Below are 19,503 nucleotides of genomic sequence, written 5' to 3' on the forward strand. Positions count from 1 at the left end.
GTAGACAGTCAGAACCTCCATGATGAAAATGTCAAAGACTAGAGGGCATAGCTTTAAAGCATGAGGGGCAACATTTAAAGGGGATATGCAGGGCAAGTATTTTTACACATGCTGGAACAATGACACGGGTGATGGAGAAGACAAATACGATCATGACATTTAAAAAGATTATGGACAGGCACATGGCTATGCAGGCAATGGAGAGATATGGATCATGTGCAGGGAGGGGAGATTACTTTAACCTGACATCATGTTCGGCAAGGGAATGAGGGCTGAAGAGACTGTTCCTGTGCTTTACCTTTCTATGTTCCATTTGATGCTTGAATGGTTTGGAACATTTGTCAACGTTAAAAGTTTGTAAACATTGTTTTCCAGGTCAAGATGGCTTTGCGAACCTCTGGGCACCTTTTGCTTGGTGTGGTAAGGATTTATCATAGAAAAGCCAAGTATCTTTTGGCCGACTGCAATGAAGCCTTCATAAAGATTAAAATGGCTTTCCGACCAGGTAGAATATTGATATTTTTGTTTTGCATACAAATAATGTTTTTGAGATCTTTAAAAATTGAAGAAGGGCTAGAAATACTTTAATTTGGAAATGGTTTAGGATTTTACATGGGTACCTTGGAGTAACTGCCTATAAAAGTTTACGCCAATATTTCTATTAGTTTGTTTGTGGATATGTAATTGGTCCTAATTTTGGATGTATCCATCACTGCAATGTAACTTTGTTACAATCTTCAAAATCAGCAAAATCGAAACAACAAAAAATTATATGTCAAACTTAATGAGTTGCTAAGACTCAGGCTTTATTGTGGTTCCTATGATCATCTCTTGACATTGTTGTGGAGCCTGAAGTTTCTCATATTGTTAATTATTTGCTAATAATTATTATTTCATATTCAATGTCATTGGTGTAAAAGTTTGGAATACATCTGAGATTTTGTTTATTCTGTGGGAAATGAAGAAAGACAATTAGGAAGGCTATGTTCTTTGATATAATCCAAAATGACCAGCCACATTTTATATCATTAAAACATTTGCAAAATTTCCACTATAGAGATTGATTAGTAGGACTGGGTGTTACAATCCCTAAGATTTCACTACAATTGACATTCTTGGTTATGACCACTAGGTGAATTTGCTAACAATCAGACACATCTTCAGTTGTGTACCTCAACGTCACTGGGTGTTTCGGCCTTTTATCACAAGACACCTTCAGTCGAGGCAGGCTGATCAGACCTGGGTGTGTGTCTTATTGTTAGCCTCTAGATGGTGACGTGGCAGCCCAGACAGCATCTTTCCTCTTCAGCCACAGCCAGTGACTGCTCCGTTCGGCGGCATTGGCAAGTTATTTTATTGCCCTCCTTTGTGCCTGCCCTTTGACTCCTACTTCCATCAGGAGCCTTGCGGTGGAACTGGCTACAAAGCTCCTGCACCCCACCTCCACTGGACACACCCTTGCCCTCCAACCTCTCTCCTCTGCCTCTGCTGCAAGATTTGAATATCAAAGCTTTTTCCTTTCATAAGCCTCGTCCACCGACTCCTCCCTTGGGACCGTCAGCTCAATGATGAAAACACGGCGACAGGAGTTGGACCAGAGAATGAGGTCTGGTCGCAGGTTGGTAACTGCGATTTCAACTGGGAACGAAAGCCTCTGGCCTAGGTCAACACGCATTTACCAGTCCCTAGCAGCGTTCAGTGGGCATGAGTTGAGAGGCGAGAGGTTAGTCCTCTGTTTCTCTCCTTCCCGGATGAAGGATGGTATTTGCGGGAATATTATCTGGGCAATGATAGGCATGGCGTTGGTGGTAATTCTCTTGCACTCGAGTTTAGCGGCCAAACACCTCAGCACCTGGTTGTGTCGCCAGGTGTATCTGCCTTGTGTTAGGCTGGTCTTACAACCGACCAGGATGTGCTTGAGGTTTGCTGGAACTGCACACAGGGGGCAGGCTGGATCCTCTCCCAGCCAAAGATTTAGGTTTGTGGGAGAGGGAAGGACGTCATATGTGGCTCTGATAATGAAGCTCAACTTATTTGACTCCATGGTCCACAGCTCTCTCCATGTGATCTTCCTCCTCTCAATGCCATCCCACGTCATCCGTTGGCCTTGTTTGGCTTGGGATATGGCTTTGGCACACCTGGCTGCTTCTTCCTGTTGGCGCACCTCCTCCACCACCAGGTGCCGACGTTCAGCTGGAGTAGCCTTTTGCCAGGTAGGTTTCATTGCTCACAGGCCAAAGCCCCCTCGGCCTTGTTGGACATGGCCCACTATGTCCCGGTGTTGGAAGGCGGATTTTGCGTCCAGTACCACTGCTGCTGGAGTTCATTTCTTCCCTGTTGCTAGGGTTGTAGCGACACCTCTTATTATTGGGTCCCGGGATTCTGTTAGTGTCGTGTCCAGCCTCACTTTGGCACATTTGTATTCCTCCACCAGGCTTGAGACTGGCAGTGAGAGGGCTCCATTCCCATAGAGCCCTATGTTGCTGAGGCATCTCGGTAGCCCAAGCCACTTCCTCACTTGTGAGTTCACCAGTCTCTCCAGCTGGTTGACATGGGATAAAGTGACCTCGTAGATGGTAATTGGCCACATGAGTCGGGGCAGTAGACCGAATTGAAGGCACCAAAGCTTCAGCTTCCCTGGGAGAGCAGTGTTGTTGATTTGCTTAAGGCCACTGATTGTATCCTGCCTGAGTTGTTCCACCTGCTCTGCATCCTTGAGGTATGCGGTGTACCATCGCCCGATCCTTTTGACAGGCTTCTCCAGGACAGTTGGTATTGTCTCATTATTTATGCGGAACCTTTCGTCAGTGAGCTGGCCTTTGACGATGGAAATGCTGCAGGATTTGCTGGGTTCTCCATTTGTGCCCTGTTTGATGTTTTCCTGGAGTTTATCCAGCAGGCGTTTGGTGCATGCTTTTGTTTTTGTTATTGTGGTCATGTCATCGATGTACGCCCTGATTGGAGGAAGACACAGCCCACTCTTCAAGCGTCCCCATCTGACCACCCATCGTGATGCTCGAATGATGTGCTCCATTGCCATGGTGAAAACCAGAGGAGAAATGGTACAGCCTGCCATTATGCCTACCTCAAGGTGCTGCCAGGCGGTGGTGTTGTCCTTTGTTGTGACACAGAACTGGAGGTCCTGGAAGTAAGCTTTTACCAGCTTTGTGATGACCACTGGGACCTGGAAGAAATTAAAAGCTACCCAAAGAGTCTCATGGGGCACCGAACCAAAGGCATTGGCAAAATGCATTAATGCATTTCGTTGTCTCTGTACTGTACACTGACAATGACAATTAAAATTGAATCTGAATCTGAATCTAAGAAAACCACATGCAGATCTCTCTTTTCCTTCTTGGCAGTTTGTATCTGGTGCCAGATGACGTTTGCATGTTCCAAGCATCCTGAGAAACCATGTACCCCTGCTTTCTGCACTGACATGTCAATGAAGCTGTTGCTCTGCAAAAATGCTGAGCGTTTTGGGCCACAACACCAAAGAAGATCTTTCCTTCCACGTTCAGAAGGCTGATCTGGCGGAATTGGCTAATGGTTGAGGAGTTCTTTTCTTTGGGAATTAAGATCCCTCCTGCCCTTCGCCATGCCTTAGGTATGATTCCTTTCCCCCATGCCACTTTCATTAACTTCTAAAGGTATTTCAGGGCACCAGGGGTGTTCTTATAGAGCCTGTATGGAATGCCATTGGGCCCTGGGGCTGATGCTGTTCTTGCCCGTTTGACTGTGTTCTCCACCTCCTTCCATCTGGTGCTCAGGTGGGTGGATAGGTGGCACGTCATCTGGAATGGTGACTGGCTCATGCCTCCGGTTGTCAGAGTACATCTTCCTCAGGTGCTCCTCCAGATCCCTTACAGGTACTCTCAGGATCCCGCTCTTCTTGACAAAGAGGCTTTTGACAAACTTAATTCAATTTAATTTCATTTTTAAAAAGGTTGTAATTACAAATTCAATCCCATTTTAGATGCTTTGTGGAGGTTAATCTCAGAAGGCATACAAATTCATATTTCTGACTGTCTAAATTGGTTTTCAAATGGGATTTTTTAAATAGCTTAATGAACATGCATACGGTTCTTTGGTCTTATTGTAGAACGTGATGTGTTCAGTCATTGAACCTTAGCCTAAACCTGTGGTCAAAAACTAATAATTGATAGTGGCCTTGTGATAACGTCAGCACTCTTTCAAATTTCACTCTTCTCTTTTTTTGTTGAGTAGCAATGGCTGACGGCATAATAGGAACTTTATAAACAATTAACTACATTTTTTGTGCCTTATAGGTGTGGTCGATCTTCCAGAAGAAAACCGGGAAGCTGCATACAACGCTATCACTTTGCCTGAGGAATTTCATGATTTTGATCAACCATTACCTGACCTAGAGTGAGTGCTATTGTTTTTTTGAACATGATTATTCCTGCACATCTCACAAGCATTCTGAAACCTAGTTCAATTCAACAGAACATCTTATAGTTGAATAATGTTAAAAATAGCACATTGAGTGTTGTCAGAATGAGAAAAAAAGGATTAACGAAAATAAAGAATGTGGAGCAATTAAGCCTGGTGGCATTGTGATTGAAAATTCAGCCAGGATTCTAACTATAGGCTGCTATCAAGTAATTGCTATTGAAGTGCCCATGTATGTTTTTGAATATATGGGGGGGGGGGGGGGGGGCTGGCTACGGCATGGTTGTAAAGTGTCCAGGAATTATTTATTGAAACTTGGTGCTGCAATATGCCATCTTGAATTCTCATGTCAAAAAGATAAATACTGGCTGTGTATGGAGAGCAATGCCATGCCACTTATGAGTTTGAAGAAGGGGCCCCAACCCAAAACTTTATCTATCCATGTCCTCCAGGGACTGCTGCCTGACCCACTGAGTTACTCCAGCATTTTGTCCTTTATTAAACCACCATCTGCAATTCCATGTTTCTCCATGTCACTTATCATTGGTTTAAGAACATAAATTAAAAGAAATGTAATTGTAAAGGTAAAGATGATGTTTCAGATGGGGACCTTTCTTCGAACAAATTGAATTGAGGAAAGATAGTTTTATAAATCATAAGGTACAGGTCCAGCGATTTTTACAGCAAGCTTAAGTACAGAGCCTTTCAGGATTATCTGTTTTGCCAGACCAACAGAGGTCTTGGTCTCTGAGAGCAGTCCGCCGAGATACTGGCCTGCAAACTCGGCCTCTGAAGTCAGCTATGGGAATGGATCTGCTGGCTTTGGTCAGGCCAGAGTTCCAGAGCCCTGTCCGCAGGGGGGGAATTTAACCTGCCGATTGGCCACAGAAGTCAGCCATGAGAATGGATGCCGGCTCCAGCTGTCCGGAGTTCCAGAGCCCTGGCCGCAGGGGACAAATGCGACCTACTGATCAGTGTGGAACTTCCCATGAGGTTGTGTTCAGCTGCCTTAACTGGCCAAAGAACCGCATTTTACTACTATGGCGGGGGGTGTTCATGTGCACTCTCGTGATTTTGTTTGGAATAAAGGAGGCACCGGACCATCAGTTGCCAGAAAATCGGCGTGGATTTGTACTGCAAATTTTCAAAAGGCACCAGAATTTTTTTATTTATTTTAGATTTGCAACTCAAAAATGCCATTTCTTTCCAATGTTTTTACTTTCCTGTCTGTTAATGACAGTGTTGTTGTTTCTTTGATGACCCTCGAATATCTTCCCAAATGGGCAAACCTTGAAATAAACATCACAACAGATTTAAGATAACTGGGGGATTGGAAATGAGTCATTTGATTATGACCTTACTCGGTATGCACACAAATGCAGTTTTAGTCTCCTTATCTGAGTAAGGATGCTCCTGCAATGGAGGGAGTAGCACAAGTGCTTGGTTGACTGATTCCAGGAATGACAGGCTAGCATATGAGAAGACTGTCATTTAAGCCTGTGTTCACTGGAATATTTAAGAATAAAGGGATCCCATAGAAGCCTATTAAAATTCTAACGGGACTAAACAAACCTGACACAAAATAGATGTTCCTGATGGCTGGAGACTCTGGAACCAGAGGTCACAACTTTCGGATGTGGGTTAGAATCGAGATCAGAAATTTCGTCCCTTAGAACTTGGTTAACCTGTGCAATTCTCTACTAAAGAAGGCAGTGAGGTCGTCATTAAATATATTCACGGAGGAAGTAGATGCATTTGTTAATGCCAGATGAATTGGGGAATATGGAGAGAAGGGAGGAACTGAGCTATCGTTGTGCAGGCACAAAGGCTGTAAAGCCACATCTTTGATGTTTCACTTTTTCAAAATATAGGATTATTTAGTGGCTAGGAAGAAAAACCTTAAATAATGTCCTTTTCCTCTTTTAAACGTAGAACGCAGGAGCACAAGTGAAATGATAGCTATTTTATTTCTAATTAATATTTGACTTTGCATGTTGAGGGAAGCTCCGTTGCTCCAAAGTAGTTTATCTTCTGCTATGGAGTAATGTATTTTAAAGTTGTTGCTTGTCCATTGAAAATAAATGTAAGGACAAACATTATGCTGAGCAACATCAGTGCTGTTGCATATTATTAAAAAACTTCTTCATAGTTTTGTTTGTGTCAGCTTTGTAAACCGTGCCAACATTTTTGTTTGGAATCCTAATGTAACATTATAGGTCCTGTGGAGAGACTTCCAAAATACAGCTTTTAATACAGAAATTTATAGATTTTAAACTAAGCTGTCCAGTGGTGAGCTGTCAATATGATATTGTGAGCCTTATCATCAAATACAATTGCTGAAAAAATGATCTTGTACTTTATGTTGTCAATCATTAATTTCATAATACATCAAAAGAACAACTGTCCTGTTGTCACTCCAATGTAGTATTCTCGACGAGCAGCATTTGGTATAAGATCATAACAGATTTTTATAGTGTTTTGAGTTGCTGCTTTCTGGTCTAAAACAGTTATAAACCTAAGTATAGTGGGTATCAACTTTTTGGGGGACAAACTATTATGTAAATTCTGTAATTATTATTTTCTAAAGCTGAGATAAGTACATATGTCTAATATTTAACGTGGGATTTTTATGTACTATGGTCACATCCTTGCTAGCTCCTGTCTAATCAACTGGATATGTGTACACGATGTTTTCGCTGAGGCACATAAAATATGATCTATTTTCTAGTGATATCGACGTGGCTCAACAGTTTACGCTGAACCAGAGTAGAGTGGAAGAAATCACAATGAGAGAGGAAGTGGGCAACATCACTATAATTCAGGATAATGACTTTGGTAAGAACTGAATTTATTTTACTACACCAGCAAATTTTGTAAGAGCTCAAAGAGAACTCATTCATTTTTTTTCATTTATCCAATAACAGGAATTTTGTCTTTGCACATTGCTGCTGTTCTGTGGAAATTACATAGTATTTATTAATTGGTCAAGTAAAATTGTGTGTGACAGATAAACAAAGCTGACAGCTCAATTATTCACTATTCATCAATTGCTTAATTAATGTATCACAAAGGCATTTGATTTTGATCCAAATCACTAGCCACCAGCAAATATTTTTTTCTGAATATTTAAAAGTTCAAAAAGCATTATTGCTGTTTTTAGAAATGGTTATAGTTGTGGTAAGGATGTTGAAGCAAAGAGTCTAACCCTAAACTGTGGGCCAAACCAAAGTGGCAGTGCATGGTGAAAATGAATCTCCAGGGGGAGATCATTGAGCAGCAGAGTGCATTTTGTCCCACTGTCCAATGAATGAAAACCTAACCCTAAATAACATTCAGACAGGGACTGAAAAATAGCAGGTAACTTTTGATTGTGGATGTTATTTGGCTTTTTACCTGAAAGAAATAATTCCAAAGTTATCAATTTATTCTCTCCTCTTCCACTCCGTTAAAAGGCTAAGATTTTTAGTAAGATTTTCCCCAATGTTTGAGAATGTTACTTCTGACATTCTGGTAAGATTATCAGGTCAATAACAAAATTGAATGCTTTGGAGTGAAATGTTTTTCACTGTTCAGCAAATCCGCCCAAGTATGTTAAGTATTAATGTTTTGATCTTACGTGATATACAAGAACACTAATTAAAATTGGATGTTAAATATAATGGACAATGATAAATATATAAGTACTTTGAAGAACAAGTGCTCCTTAGATTAAAAGGACCTGACTTAAAGAAACTCTACACAAATTCTCCCATATGTTTTCAAAGCTTTTTCTAAGATAGTAATAATAAAATGTTTTGTGACATTCACATGCAGTATGTATTCCATTAGTTTAATTATGGGTGGTGTTAATGTAAATATTCAGTGGAAGGAATGTATGGAGAGCAAAACAGTAATGGTTATTGTAGAAAACACACAGTTCTCAGGAACAGAAACCTTGTGTGACCCCTGGACTTCTTTGACATGGAACAGTGTATGGCACTATGCTAACCAGATGTTATTGACTGTTTTGCTCCACTGTTGTTATTATAACATTAAAAAATTGCATAAAGGAATCTAAATTTGCCTTCAGAACCTTTTTACTGTTTAACGTTTAGTTTAGAGATACAGCGTGGAAACAGGCTCTTCGGCCTACCGGGTCCGCGCCGCCCAGCGATCCCCGCATATTAACACTATCCTACACCCACTAGGGCCAATTTTTACATTTACCAAGTCAATTAACCTACAAACCTGTATGTCTTTGGACTGTGGGATGAAACCGAAGATCTCGGAGAAGACCCATGCACGTCATGGGGAGAGCGTACAAACTGTCCAGACAGCACCCGTAATCAGGATCGAACCCGGGTCTCCGGCGCTGCATTCGCTGTAAGGCAGCAACTCTATGGCTGCACTACCGTGACTGCCCAAATTGTTTCCACTTTGGCAGCTGTGCCTTCACCTCATAATTTCCCTCACCTGCCCACTTGACTGCTGCACCACTGTGACTTGAGAGAGCAATTTTGTTATTATGTTATTTGCAAGGTTTTAAAATATATTTCTGCTATGTAATTTTTACCTTAAATAAAGGTGATTTTGGAGTTGATGACCGTGAGATTATGCGAGAAGGAAGCACATTTGAAGAAGATATAATGGGAAGCACTAGCGATTCCAATCTGTTGTTGGACCCAGTGCAGAACACCACAGCTCAGCTTGCTGAGAAAACCAATCATCTGGTATATGATGATCCCCTCAAAAATGATGGATTTGGAGATGGTATTGATGGTGGAATTCTTGGTATGTTTTACTTATCTTTCTTGCTGATTCTTGCAGAATTTAGAATATAGTTAGAAGTTACAAAAATTCCCAGAAATTAATTAAAATGTGAGCAGTATGAAAATGCTTTCAAGCTAGATATAAAACATTTTGAACTTCATATAGCTTTCATTTGTGCATAATTCAACTGCATTGAACACTCTAAAGTAGTGCAGCGTCAGTATTCAGAATGTAGTCAAGCTAACTGCTATCCAAAGAATAATAGCAAAATGTTTACTTGCCATCAGAATTTTCACATACAAATCAATACAAATACATGTATTAGCTACAAAATCAAACTGCACATTCATCCTTTGTTCTGATTGTTTAAAAGAATTGCCCAATTTGTGAAAAATTCGAATGTGTTGCCAGTACTATTACAACATTTAAAAGGCATTTGGATAAAGGAAAACAGAAAATACTCCTCTACTCTTCCCCATTGGTCCAAAGACGTCTTAACTGAATCAGTTTGTTTTTTTCCCCTTTAAAGAGATATGAGCCCAATGCAGGCAAATTGGGTTAGTGGAGAGAGGCAACACAATGAGCATGGACGAGGTAGCATGTAAAGGCCCATTTCTGTGGTGTATGTTCCTATGATTCCATTAAGTAATGTTACCCTGTGGATATTTTCCAAACTGTTATTGAATCACCATCTCCCATCTGTAATATAGTGTTTGACAGATTAGAAATATTCACTGATTTAAAAAAAATCTTATCACCTTGTCCTTTTGCTATTCATAAAATCTTTCCTTTGACTTGTCAAAATACTTAAAGCCGCAATAATTTTGTACAACTCTTAATCTCTCAAGTTCATTTCCTTATTAGAAAACAACACAATTAAAGTTTGCGGTTTATTTCTAATAATTAATGTCTAATAATTAATATTTCCAACCCTTCAATTTCCTTTCTGGGGTTTCAAAGCAGAGATTTGCAAACCTTGGCAACATCTTCCCAAATGCCTTTTAAACTGTCTTAACAACTTATCTTTCCACCTTAAAAGATATTAGTATGTGAATCTGTAAATGTTGCTTTTTTAGCTGAGACGAGTGCATGTTTTTTCATGTTTTATTCTGCTTACACTCTTAAATATTTTATTTGCCAGATGATAAGCTTTTAAGTCATAACGATGGCGGTATCTTTGATGACCCACCTGTGTTAACGGATGGAGGAGTATTGATGCCAGAACCTGTTTGTAATGATGATGAGGATGATGTCATGTCCAGTGAGTATTTTGAAATGTTTTGTCTTTAATTCTTAGATCTGAATCGCTTTGCTCTTTGAGTGTTGCATAATGGATATGAAAATAAATGTTCACAAATATTTTTTTAAAACAGTGGGTGCACCTGATAGTCCAGGCTCCGATGACCCTGTTGAACCTATGCCAACAATGACTGATCAGACGACCTTAGTACCAAATGAAGAGGAAGCATTTGCATTGGAACCAATAGATATAACTGGTAAGTTTTTCTTTTCAGAGCAATAATTTGGGTCATATATCAAAACGAGGACTTTCCAATCACTTCTATAAAATTAAGCAAATTTCTTGAACAATTGTGCTTGGAGCCTGCAGATCGAGTTCTAGAATTAAAAATAAATCTTCTCCAGTTTACCAATTTGATTCCCAAATGTTTGTGGTCTTAATCACCCATAATCATCACCATGCATTATTTACCCAATATTTCATGATCCCTTGATCAATAGCATTTGTTTGGAGGCCTGATGAATGCTTCCATCAAATATTGCTTTGCTGTTTTTCGTCTCCATCCAAACTGATTGCATGTTTTAATCTAATGCAAATTCAGTGTCCTGACATCATGCTTTGTTATCAGACCTGCACCATGTCGGTTTCCACTTTGTCTCCAATTCCCCCATTACATAGAAACATAGAAATTAGGTGCAGGAGTAGGCCATTCGGCCCTTCGAGCTTGCACCGCCATTCAATATGATCATGGCTGATCATCCAACTCAGTATCCCGTACCTGCCTTCTCTCCATACCCTCTGATCCCCTTAGCCACAAGGGCCACATCTAACTCCCTCTTAAATATAGCCAATGAACTGGCCTCGACTACCCTCTGTGGCAGGGAGTTCCAGAGATTCACCACTCTCTGTGTGAAAAAAGTTCTTCTCATCTCGGTTTTAAAGGATTTCCCCCTTATCCTTAAGCTGTGACCCCTTGTCCTGGACTTCCCCAACATCGGGAGCAATCTTCCTGCATCTAGCCTGTCCAACCCCTTAAGAATTTTGTAAGTTTCTATAAGATCCCCTCTCAATCTCCTAAATTCTAGAGAGTATAAACCAAGTCTATCCAGTCTTTCTTCATAAGACAGTCCTGACATCCCAGGAATCAGTCCCTCTAATATTACCTCTAATATTCAGTTCCCACCCGCAGTCTCCTTGCATACTCCTCTTTTTCTAAAGGCCACAAGATAATATCCTTGGCTGTTTACAAATATAGCAAACCCTAATTATAACGGCTCACGGTGGGGGGAGTGGGGATCGTTATTGCAGATTGTCCACTATAATCAAGTACTGTATTATTGTACAGAGCTGCCGAGTAGTACGGATTTTCTGTATTTTGTACGGAAATGCGATCAGAATACGGATTTGCTTTGTAAAATATGATTTTTTTTTTAAATCAGCCTGACTTCCTGTTTTATCTTGCTTCTTAAAAAATGCAAGGATATTAAAAAGTCATACTGTAAAAATCATAGCAGATTAAATCAATTAGTATTTTAAATTTTAAGATCTGGATGATTATTTTTATAAGCTTTCATCTGCCTGTCCCGCTTCAGGTTTAAACAGTGCTGTCAATTTAACTCGTGGGAATTTAAATGAACAGCACTATGGATTCTAAAAATATCGCTCCCAGCTGGAGCGCTATTGCCTTTACACATAGTGCTATGGGCTTTACACATAGTGTCATGGCCACAGTGCTATGGGTCACACTGTTAGGGGAGGGAGAAGAAGTGGGAAGGAGGGAAGTAATAAGAGAGAGAGAGAGGGAGGGAAAGAAAGGAATGAGGGAGAGAGCTAGGGACGGAGAGGGAGGCTTCCAAAATGGCTTCTACATCATCATCTGGTGCTAAAAGCAGGAAGCAGCTGTGCAAACAGCAGTATACATAGAGATGGCAATGAATGCACTGTCAAGTAAGGTGCATAGAAGACATGTCAATTGGTAGCAAAGTTATGCATTCTTGTACTCTTACATGGGTATGACCGCACATAAAAAAATAACACTTTTTTCAGCAACATGGAACCGCGTAAAAATACTGATTTCCTCAGCAAAATACTGATTTTCAGGTACTAGAATACTGAAATGCTCTGAAAAAACTTGGCAGCTCTGATTGTATGTAGTCGAAACAAAAAGTTGCAGATGGTTAATACACAAAAGGACACAGTGCTTTTCTAAACCGATCAGGCAGCATCACTGGAGAACAGGGAGAGGTGACGTTGAGACCCTTCTTCAAACTATTTCAGTCTGCTGAGTTACTTCAGCACCCCGTAACGTCTCAACTTTAAATTAAGTGCAGATGCCACTGGTCTGCACCAGCGAGTGCTTGCCTATCAGCTATCCTACTGTACAGGAAGGAACTGCAGATGCTGTTTTACACTGAAGATAGACACAAAATGCTGGAGTAACTCTGCGGGTCAGGCAGCATCTCTCGAGAAAAAGAATAGGTGGCGTTATTCAGACTGAGAGTTGGGGAGACAGAAACTAGAGATATGGAAGGAAGCAAAGTGAATTATTAGTGTGAAAAGGACAGATAAAAGCAGACAATGATCAAGGAAATGTAGAATGGATCATTGTTGGCTGAGGGGAAGTGATAATGAGGCATACAAACAGTAAAATTAATCGAGGACGTTGAAACTAGTCGGAGACCCAGGGTGGGGAAGGAATACAGAGAGAAAGAAAGCAAGGGTTACTTGGTTAGACAAATTAATATTCAGGTTGCTGGGTTGTAAGCTGGCCAAGCAACTTATGAGGTGCTGTTCCATCAATTTGGATTGGGCCTCACTCTGGCAGTGGAGGAGGCCCAGGGCAGAAAGGTCAGCATGGAAATTGGAGGGGGAGTTAAAGTGTTTAGCAACCAGGAGATCGTGTAGGCCCAGGCGCACTGAGCGAAGGTGTTCAGTGAATCGATCGCCGAGCTTGCACTTGGTCTCGCCGATATACAGGAGTCCACACCTATAACAGCAGCTACAGTAGATGAGGTTGTAGGAGGTGCAAGTGAACCTGAAAGGACTGTCGTGTTGCTTGGACGGAGTCGAGGAAGGATGTATTGGGACAGGTGTTGAATCTGCTGCGATTGCAGGGGAAAGTACCTGGAGAGAGGGAAGTTTGGATGGGAAGGGATAACGAGGGAATTGCAGAGGGAACTGTCTCTGCGGAAAGGGGTGGAGATGGGAAGATGTGACTATAGGTGGGATCCCGTTGAAGGTGGCAAAAATGTTGGAGGATTATGTGTTGTATATGACGGCTGATGGGGTGGAAGGTGAGGACTAGGGGGACTCTGTCCCTGTTGTGACTGGCGGGAGGGGAAACAAGTGTGGAACTGCAGGATACCGAGGAATCCCTTGAGGCCCTCGTCTATGTTGGAATAGGGGAGTGCCTGTACCCTAAAGAATGAGGACATCTCAGATGTCCTGGTATGGGACACCTTATCTTGGGCGTAGATGCAGCGTAGACGGAAGAATTGGGAGTAAGGGATAGTCTTTCAAGGGAGCAGGGTGGCAAAAAGTCGAGATAGTTGTGGGAGTCAGTAGGTTCATAATAGATGTCCTTCGATAGTATATCTCCTGTGATGGAGACAGTGGGATCAAGAAAAGGAGATGGTCCAAGTGATTTTGAGTGCAGGATGGAAATTGGTACCCTACTGCCAGTCTGATGTGAGCACAGCTCATGCCACAGCCTCTGGCCGTCAGCCCCCTTCCCTCCTTCAAGCTGCTACCCATCTCCCCGTAGTCACCAGCACCCTCCACGGTGGAATATGTCGGCGATTCCAGGGGAGGGGGGGGTGCTGTGTGGACAAAGCGGTGGGAGGAGAAGGAGGAGATGGCAGTGGAGTAGGGATGTGGACAAAGCAACAGGCCAACAGGAAGAAGCAGCAGCTGGTGAGAGTGGAGGGATCCCCACAGTGATCGCATGCGTCCCACTGGCGGCAAGGACCCAGGAAAGCACTCTCCCCAGAGACTGCAATGTGAGCCAGCACAACAGCCATGTTAGCCGGATCACCCGATAGGCGAAGAAGGGTTCACTGGTGCCCCTTGCGAGTTGGTGGCGTCGGAAGCCGAACCTGGAGAGGCCAAGCGAGCCAAGATAGCGTTGGCAGATCCATCTGCGGTAGCCAAAATCCATTATAAAGGGGTCTGTTAAAATGAGGGTTTACTGCTTAGTGTCCAGGTGGCTTTCTCGTGCTAACATTTTTTGCAATGTTTAAAGTGCAGATTCCAGCTTGAGCAGAGAATAAATTGGTAACTTTGGAATAATTTCTTTCAGTTAAGGAAACAAAAGCCAAGAGGAAGAGGAAGCTGATTGTAGACAGTGTTAAAGAACTGGACAGCAAAACTATTCGGGCACAGCTAAGCGATTACTCTGACATTGTAACTACGTTGGATCTTGCACCACCCACCAAGAAACTTATGCTCTGGAAAGAGACTGGTGGTGTGGAGAAGCTGTTCTCGCTTCCAGCTCAACCTCTCTGGAATAGCAGGCTGTTGAAAGTAAATAATGCTTTAAATATCCATGGTTTGTTCATGCTGGTATATTTATTGATCATTTTTAATTATTAAGAGTAAAGATCAATCTTTAACGTTTAATATTTAGGCAACTCCAATGTCAAATTCAACACCTGTTTCTACTATTAAAATATTTTTGGTGTTCAGCAAGCCAGAACATTTTAAGTAGTTTTATCTGTTATGTTTAATAATACAAATTACTGTGGTTGTAATAATTCGTTATACCTTCATAGATTAGCATCTTTGTCTGTATTGAATGTTATTTATAATCCTCTACTGTCTACCCTGTGCAGCTGTTCACACGTTGCCTCACACCAATTGTCCCAGATGAACTGCGAAAAAAGAGAAAGGGAGGTGAAGCAGACAATTTGGAACAATTCCTGAAAGAGATTGAAAATCCAGAAGTCCCAAGGGAGGAGCAACATCCACAACTGCAGCAGCGTGATATAATTGGTAGGAATTATTCTTGCTTGTTTTGCCATCCCTCATCTCTTTGCTCATGTTGCGGCTTGATATGAAATCATTTTCATTTCACACAAAAATCTGATACTTCAATTGAATAAATTGCCCAAATTATCCATATCCTTCTTTGAATATTAGATTTTTAAAGATCGTGTGCCAAAGTTTTTTAGTATTACATATGTAGTAGATATGTAGATCACACCTTAATTGTGATCACCTTCAAGAAACTACAAAAGGATCTCCTTCAAATGGTCTGAGGTCAATTTTAATTTTAAGTCTATGATATACATTTTAAACATATGACAGCTTTTTGTTAACTAATACAAAGCAGATTATCAAGCAGATTTATAAAGTTACTCGAACGTCAGGGTACGCGGAAGGAAATACAGTGCCCTCCATAATGTTTTGGACAAAGACCCATCATTTATTATTTATTTGCCTCTGTACTCCACAATTTGAGATTCGTAATTGAAAAAAATCACATATGGTTAAAGTGCACATTGTCAGAATTTATTAAAGGGTATTTTTTATACATTTTGGTTTCACCATGTAGACATTACAGCTGTGTTTATACAGTACATAGTCCCCCCATTTCAGGGCACCATAATGTTTGGGACACAGCAATGTCATGTAAATGAAAGTAGTCATGTTTAGTATTTTGTTGCATATCCGTTGCATGCAATGACTGCTTGAAGTCTGCGATTCATGGTCATCACCAGTTGCTGGGTGTCTTCTCTGCTGATGCTCTGCCAGGCCTGTATTGCAGCCATCTTTAGCCTATGCTTGTTGTAGGGGCTAGACCCCTTCAGTTTTCCCTTCAGCATATAAAAGGCATGCTCAATTGGGTTCAGATTGGGGGATTGACTTGGCCACTCAAGAATTGACCATTTTTTAGCTTTGTTGCTTTAGCAGTATGTTTGGGATCATTGTCTTGCTCTGGAATGAACCGCTGGCCAATGAATCTTGAGGCATTTGTTTGAACTTGAGCAGATAGAATGTGTCTATACACTTCAGAATTCATTATGCTACTACCATCAGCAGTTGTATCATCATTGAAGATAAGTGAGCCAGATCCTTCAGCAGCCATACATTCCCAGGCCATAACACCCCCACCACCGTGTTTCACAGATGAGGTGGTATGCTTTGGATCTTGGGCCATTCCTTCTCTCCTTCATAATTTGCTCTTGCCATCACGCTGATGTCAGTTAATCTTCGTCTCATCTGTCCACAAGACCTTTTTCCAGAACTGTGGTTGCTCTTTTAAGTACTTCTTGGCAAACTAACCTGGCCATCCTATTTTTGTGGCGAACCAGTGGTTTGCATCTTGCAGTGTAGCCTCAGTATTTCTGTTCATGAAGTCTTCTGCAGACATTGGTCATTGACAAATCAACACATGACTCCTGAAGAGTGTTTCTGATCTGCCAGACAGGTGTTTGGGGATTTTTCTTTATTATAGAGAGAATTCTCTGTCATCTGCTGTGGAGGTCTTCCTTGGCGATTAGTAAGCTCACCAGTGCTCTTTTTCCTCTTAATGATGTTCTAAACAGTTGATTTTGGTAAACCTAGGTTTTGCCTGATGTCTCTTAACAGTTGTATTCTTCTTTCTCAGTCTCATATGGCTTATTTGACTTTCATTGGCATAACTTTGATCCTCATGTTGATAAACAGCAATAAAAATTTCCAAAGGTGATGGAAAGACTGGAGGAAAGACTAGGTACTGAGAGCTCTCTTATACCTGCATTACGGAGGCAATTAAACACACCTGAGCAATTACAAACACCTGTGAAGCCATGTGTCCCAAACATTATGGTGCCCTGAAATGGGGGAGACTATGTATAAACACAGCTGTAATTTCTACATGGTAAAACCAAAATGTATAAAAATACCTTTTAATAAAATCTGACAATGTGCACTTTAACCACATGTGATTTTTTTTCTATTACAAATCTCAAATTGTGGAGTACCGAGGCAAATAAATAAATGATGGTTATTTGTCCCAAACATTATGGAGGGCACTGTGAGTAGCCCATTGATATTCACGTGATATCCACATATTACTCAGTTAAGAGAATATTACAGATGTTGTCTCTTGTTTGGGATTTTATTTCTTTGTTGTATTCTTATTGTGAAATGGTGCTTTTAGATAGGCACATGGCAGCACGGGATAGAGGGATATGGATCATGTTCAGCAGGTGCCATCGGTTCAGCGAGGCATCAAACACTGCGGCCTGAAGGGCCCAATCCTGTGCTATACTGTTTAAATAAAGATTTACAATCATTGTCTTTTTTAGAAAATATAAATTATTTCTGTGTCCCATTAGCAGAAAATATTTTAAAGAGCATTTGTATTTTTAGCGCAGATTCTTTGAGATGCTGAGAGGAATTCTTAAAGCACAGGACAAGCATAACTTTAAGAGTGAAAGTACTGAATAAGTTTATTTTGATCTTGGGAGGTCAAGATCTCTACATTGGGACCAAGTTTGACTTTTCCTAATCTAGAATCATCCTTAATGGCTTCTTGGCCATTCCAAACATTGTTTTTTTCTTTTCATTGTTGCTGTTATGTTTCGCACATTAATATTTTGCAATTTTGCCTTATTTAGAATTATCTTTGTTGTTAGTGCACATCGTAATATTAAAAATACAGCTGAAATTTGTAATTGAATTGTCTGGCAAAATAAGCATATTAAAATTGTCCATGTTTTTGGAATCTAGGTGAACCCATCTTGGAGGAGCCCAGTCACTTGCAAGAATCTATATTAGAAAGCAGTAGGACTGCACTAGATGAGTCAATTATGCCACCACCACAGAGAGTTTCCAAGCGCAAATCAAAGGAAATGGAAACTGAGCCTCCATTACCTGTGAGTATAGCTTTTATTAGGAACAGTGTTTAAAAACTGAACAAATCTTAAATATAATCAAGAAGTAGCAAGTTATGTTGAAAAATAATATATGGCCTGTGACTCAAAATACTTAAAATATCAACTAAATTATAGCCATAAAGTGATACAGTGTGAAAACATGCCCTTCCGCCCAACTTGCCCACACCGGCCAACATGTCCCAGCTACACTAGTCCCACCTGCCAGTGTTTGGTCCATATCCCTCCAATCCTGTCCTATCCATGTACCTGTCTAACTGTTTCTTAAACGTTGCGATAGTCCCTCAACTGCCGTGCACTCCATAATATTTGGGTCAAAGAGAGCTCTCAGCATATAGTCTTTCCTCCAGTCTTTCCATCGCCTTTGGAAACTTTTATTGCTGTTTATCAACATGAGGACCAAAGTTGTGCCAATGAAAGTCAAAAAAGTCATTTTTGAGTGGCCAAGTCAATCACCCGATCTGAACCCAATTGAGCATGACTTTTATATGCTGAAGAGAAACTGAAGGGGACTAGCCCATAAAACAAGCATAAGCTAAAGACGGCTGCAATACAGGCCTGGCAGAGCATCACCAGAGAAGACACCCTGCAACTGGTGATGTCCATGAATCGCAGACTTCAAGCAGTTATTGCATGCAAAGGATATGCAACAAAATACTAAACATGACCACTTTCATTTACATGACATTGCTGTGTCCCAAACATTATGGTGCCCTGAAATGGGGGGAGTATGTATAAACAGTGCTGTAATCTCTACATGGTGAAACCAAAATATATAAAAATGGCCTTTATTAAAATCTGACAATGTGCACTTTAACCACATGCATTTTTTTCTATTACAAATCTCAAATTGGGGAGTACAGAGGCAAATAAATAAATGATGGGTCTTTGTACCAAACATTATGGAGGGCACTGTATCCTCTGGCAGCTTGTTCCATACACCCATCGCCCTTGGTGTGAAACCGTTACCCCCTCAGATTGCTATTAAATCCTTTACCCTTCACCATAAACCTATGTCCTCAAGTCCTCGATTCACCTACTGTGGGAAAGCGACTCTGTGCGTCTACTGGAACTATTCTGCTCTTGATCTTATACACCTCTACAAGATCACCCCTCATCCTCCTGCGCTCCAAGGAATAGTCCCATCCTACTCAACCTCTCCCTGTAGCATCCTCGTAAATCCTCTCTGTGTCTTTTCCATTTGATTACATCTTTCCTATAACA

The 19,503-nt window shown here is 41.1% G+C and overlaps 1 protein-coding gene across 1 annotated transcript in view; it reads left to right on the forward strand.

Annotated features, from left to right (window-relative positions):
* Window positions 1-19,503, forward strand: part of rad21 (RAD21 cohesin complex component) — a 65,678-nt gene that overhangs the window by 33,861 nt on the left and 12,314 nt on the right. Inside the window, exons 3-11 of the mRNA XM_033019213.1 lie at window positions 376-505; window positions 4,290-4,389; window positions 7,142-7,248; window positions 8,977-9,183; window positions 10,304-10,423; window positions 10,536-10,658; window positions 14,700-14,923; window positions 15,232-15,391; window positions 18,116-18,261. Coding sequence (XP_032875104.1) covers window positions 376-505; window positions 4,290-4,389; window positions 7,142-7,248; window positions 8,977-9,183; window positions 10,304-10,423; window positions 10,536-10,658; window positions 14,700-14,923; window positions 15,232-15,391; window positions 18,116-18,261 — 1,317 coding nt within the window. The remainder of the gene's footprint in view (window positions 1-375; window positions 506-4,289; window positions 4,390-7,141; window positions 7,249-8,976; window positions 9,184-10,303; window positions 10,424-10,535; window positions 10,659-14,699; window positions 14,924-15,231; window positions 15,392-18,115; window positions 18,262-19,503) is intronic.

The sequence above is a fragment of the Amblyraja radiata genome, chromosome 4 (assembly GCF_010909765.2).
Source record: "Amblyraja radiata isolate CabotCenter1 chromosome 4, sAmbRad1.1.pri, whole genome shotgun sequence".
Classification (NCBI taxonomy): domain Eukaryota; kingdom Metazoa; phylum Chordata; class Chondrichthyes; order Rajiformes; family Rajidae; genus Amblyraja; species Amblyraja radiata.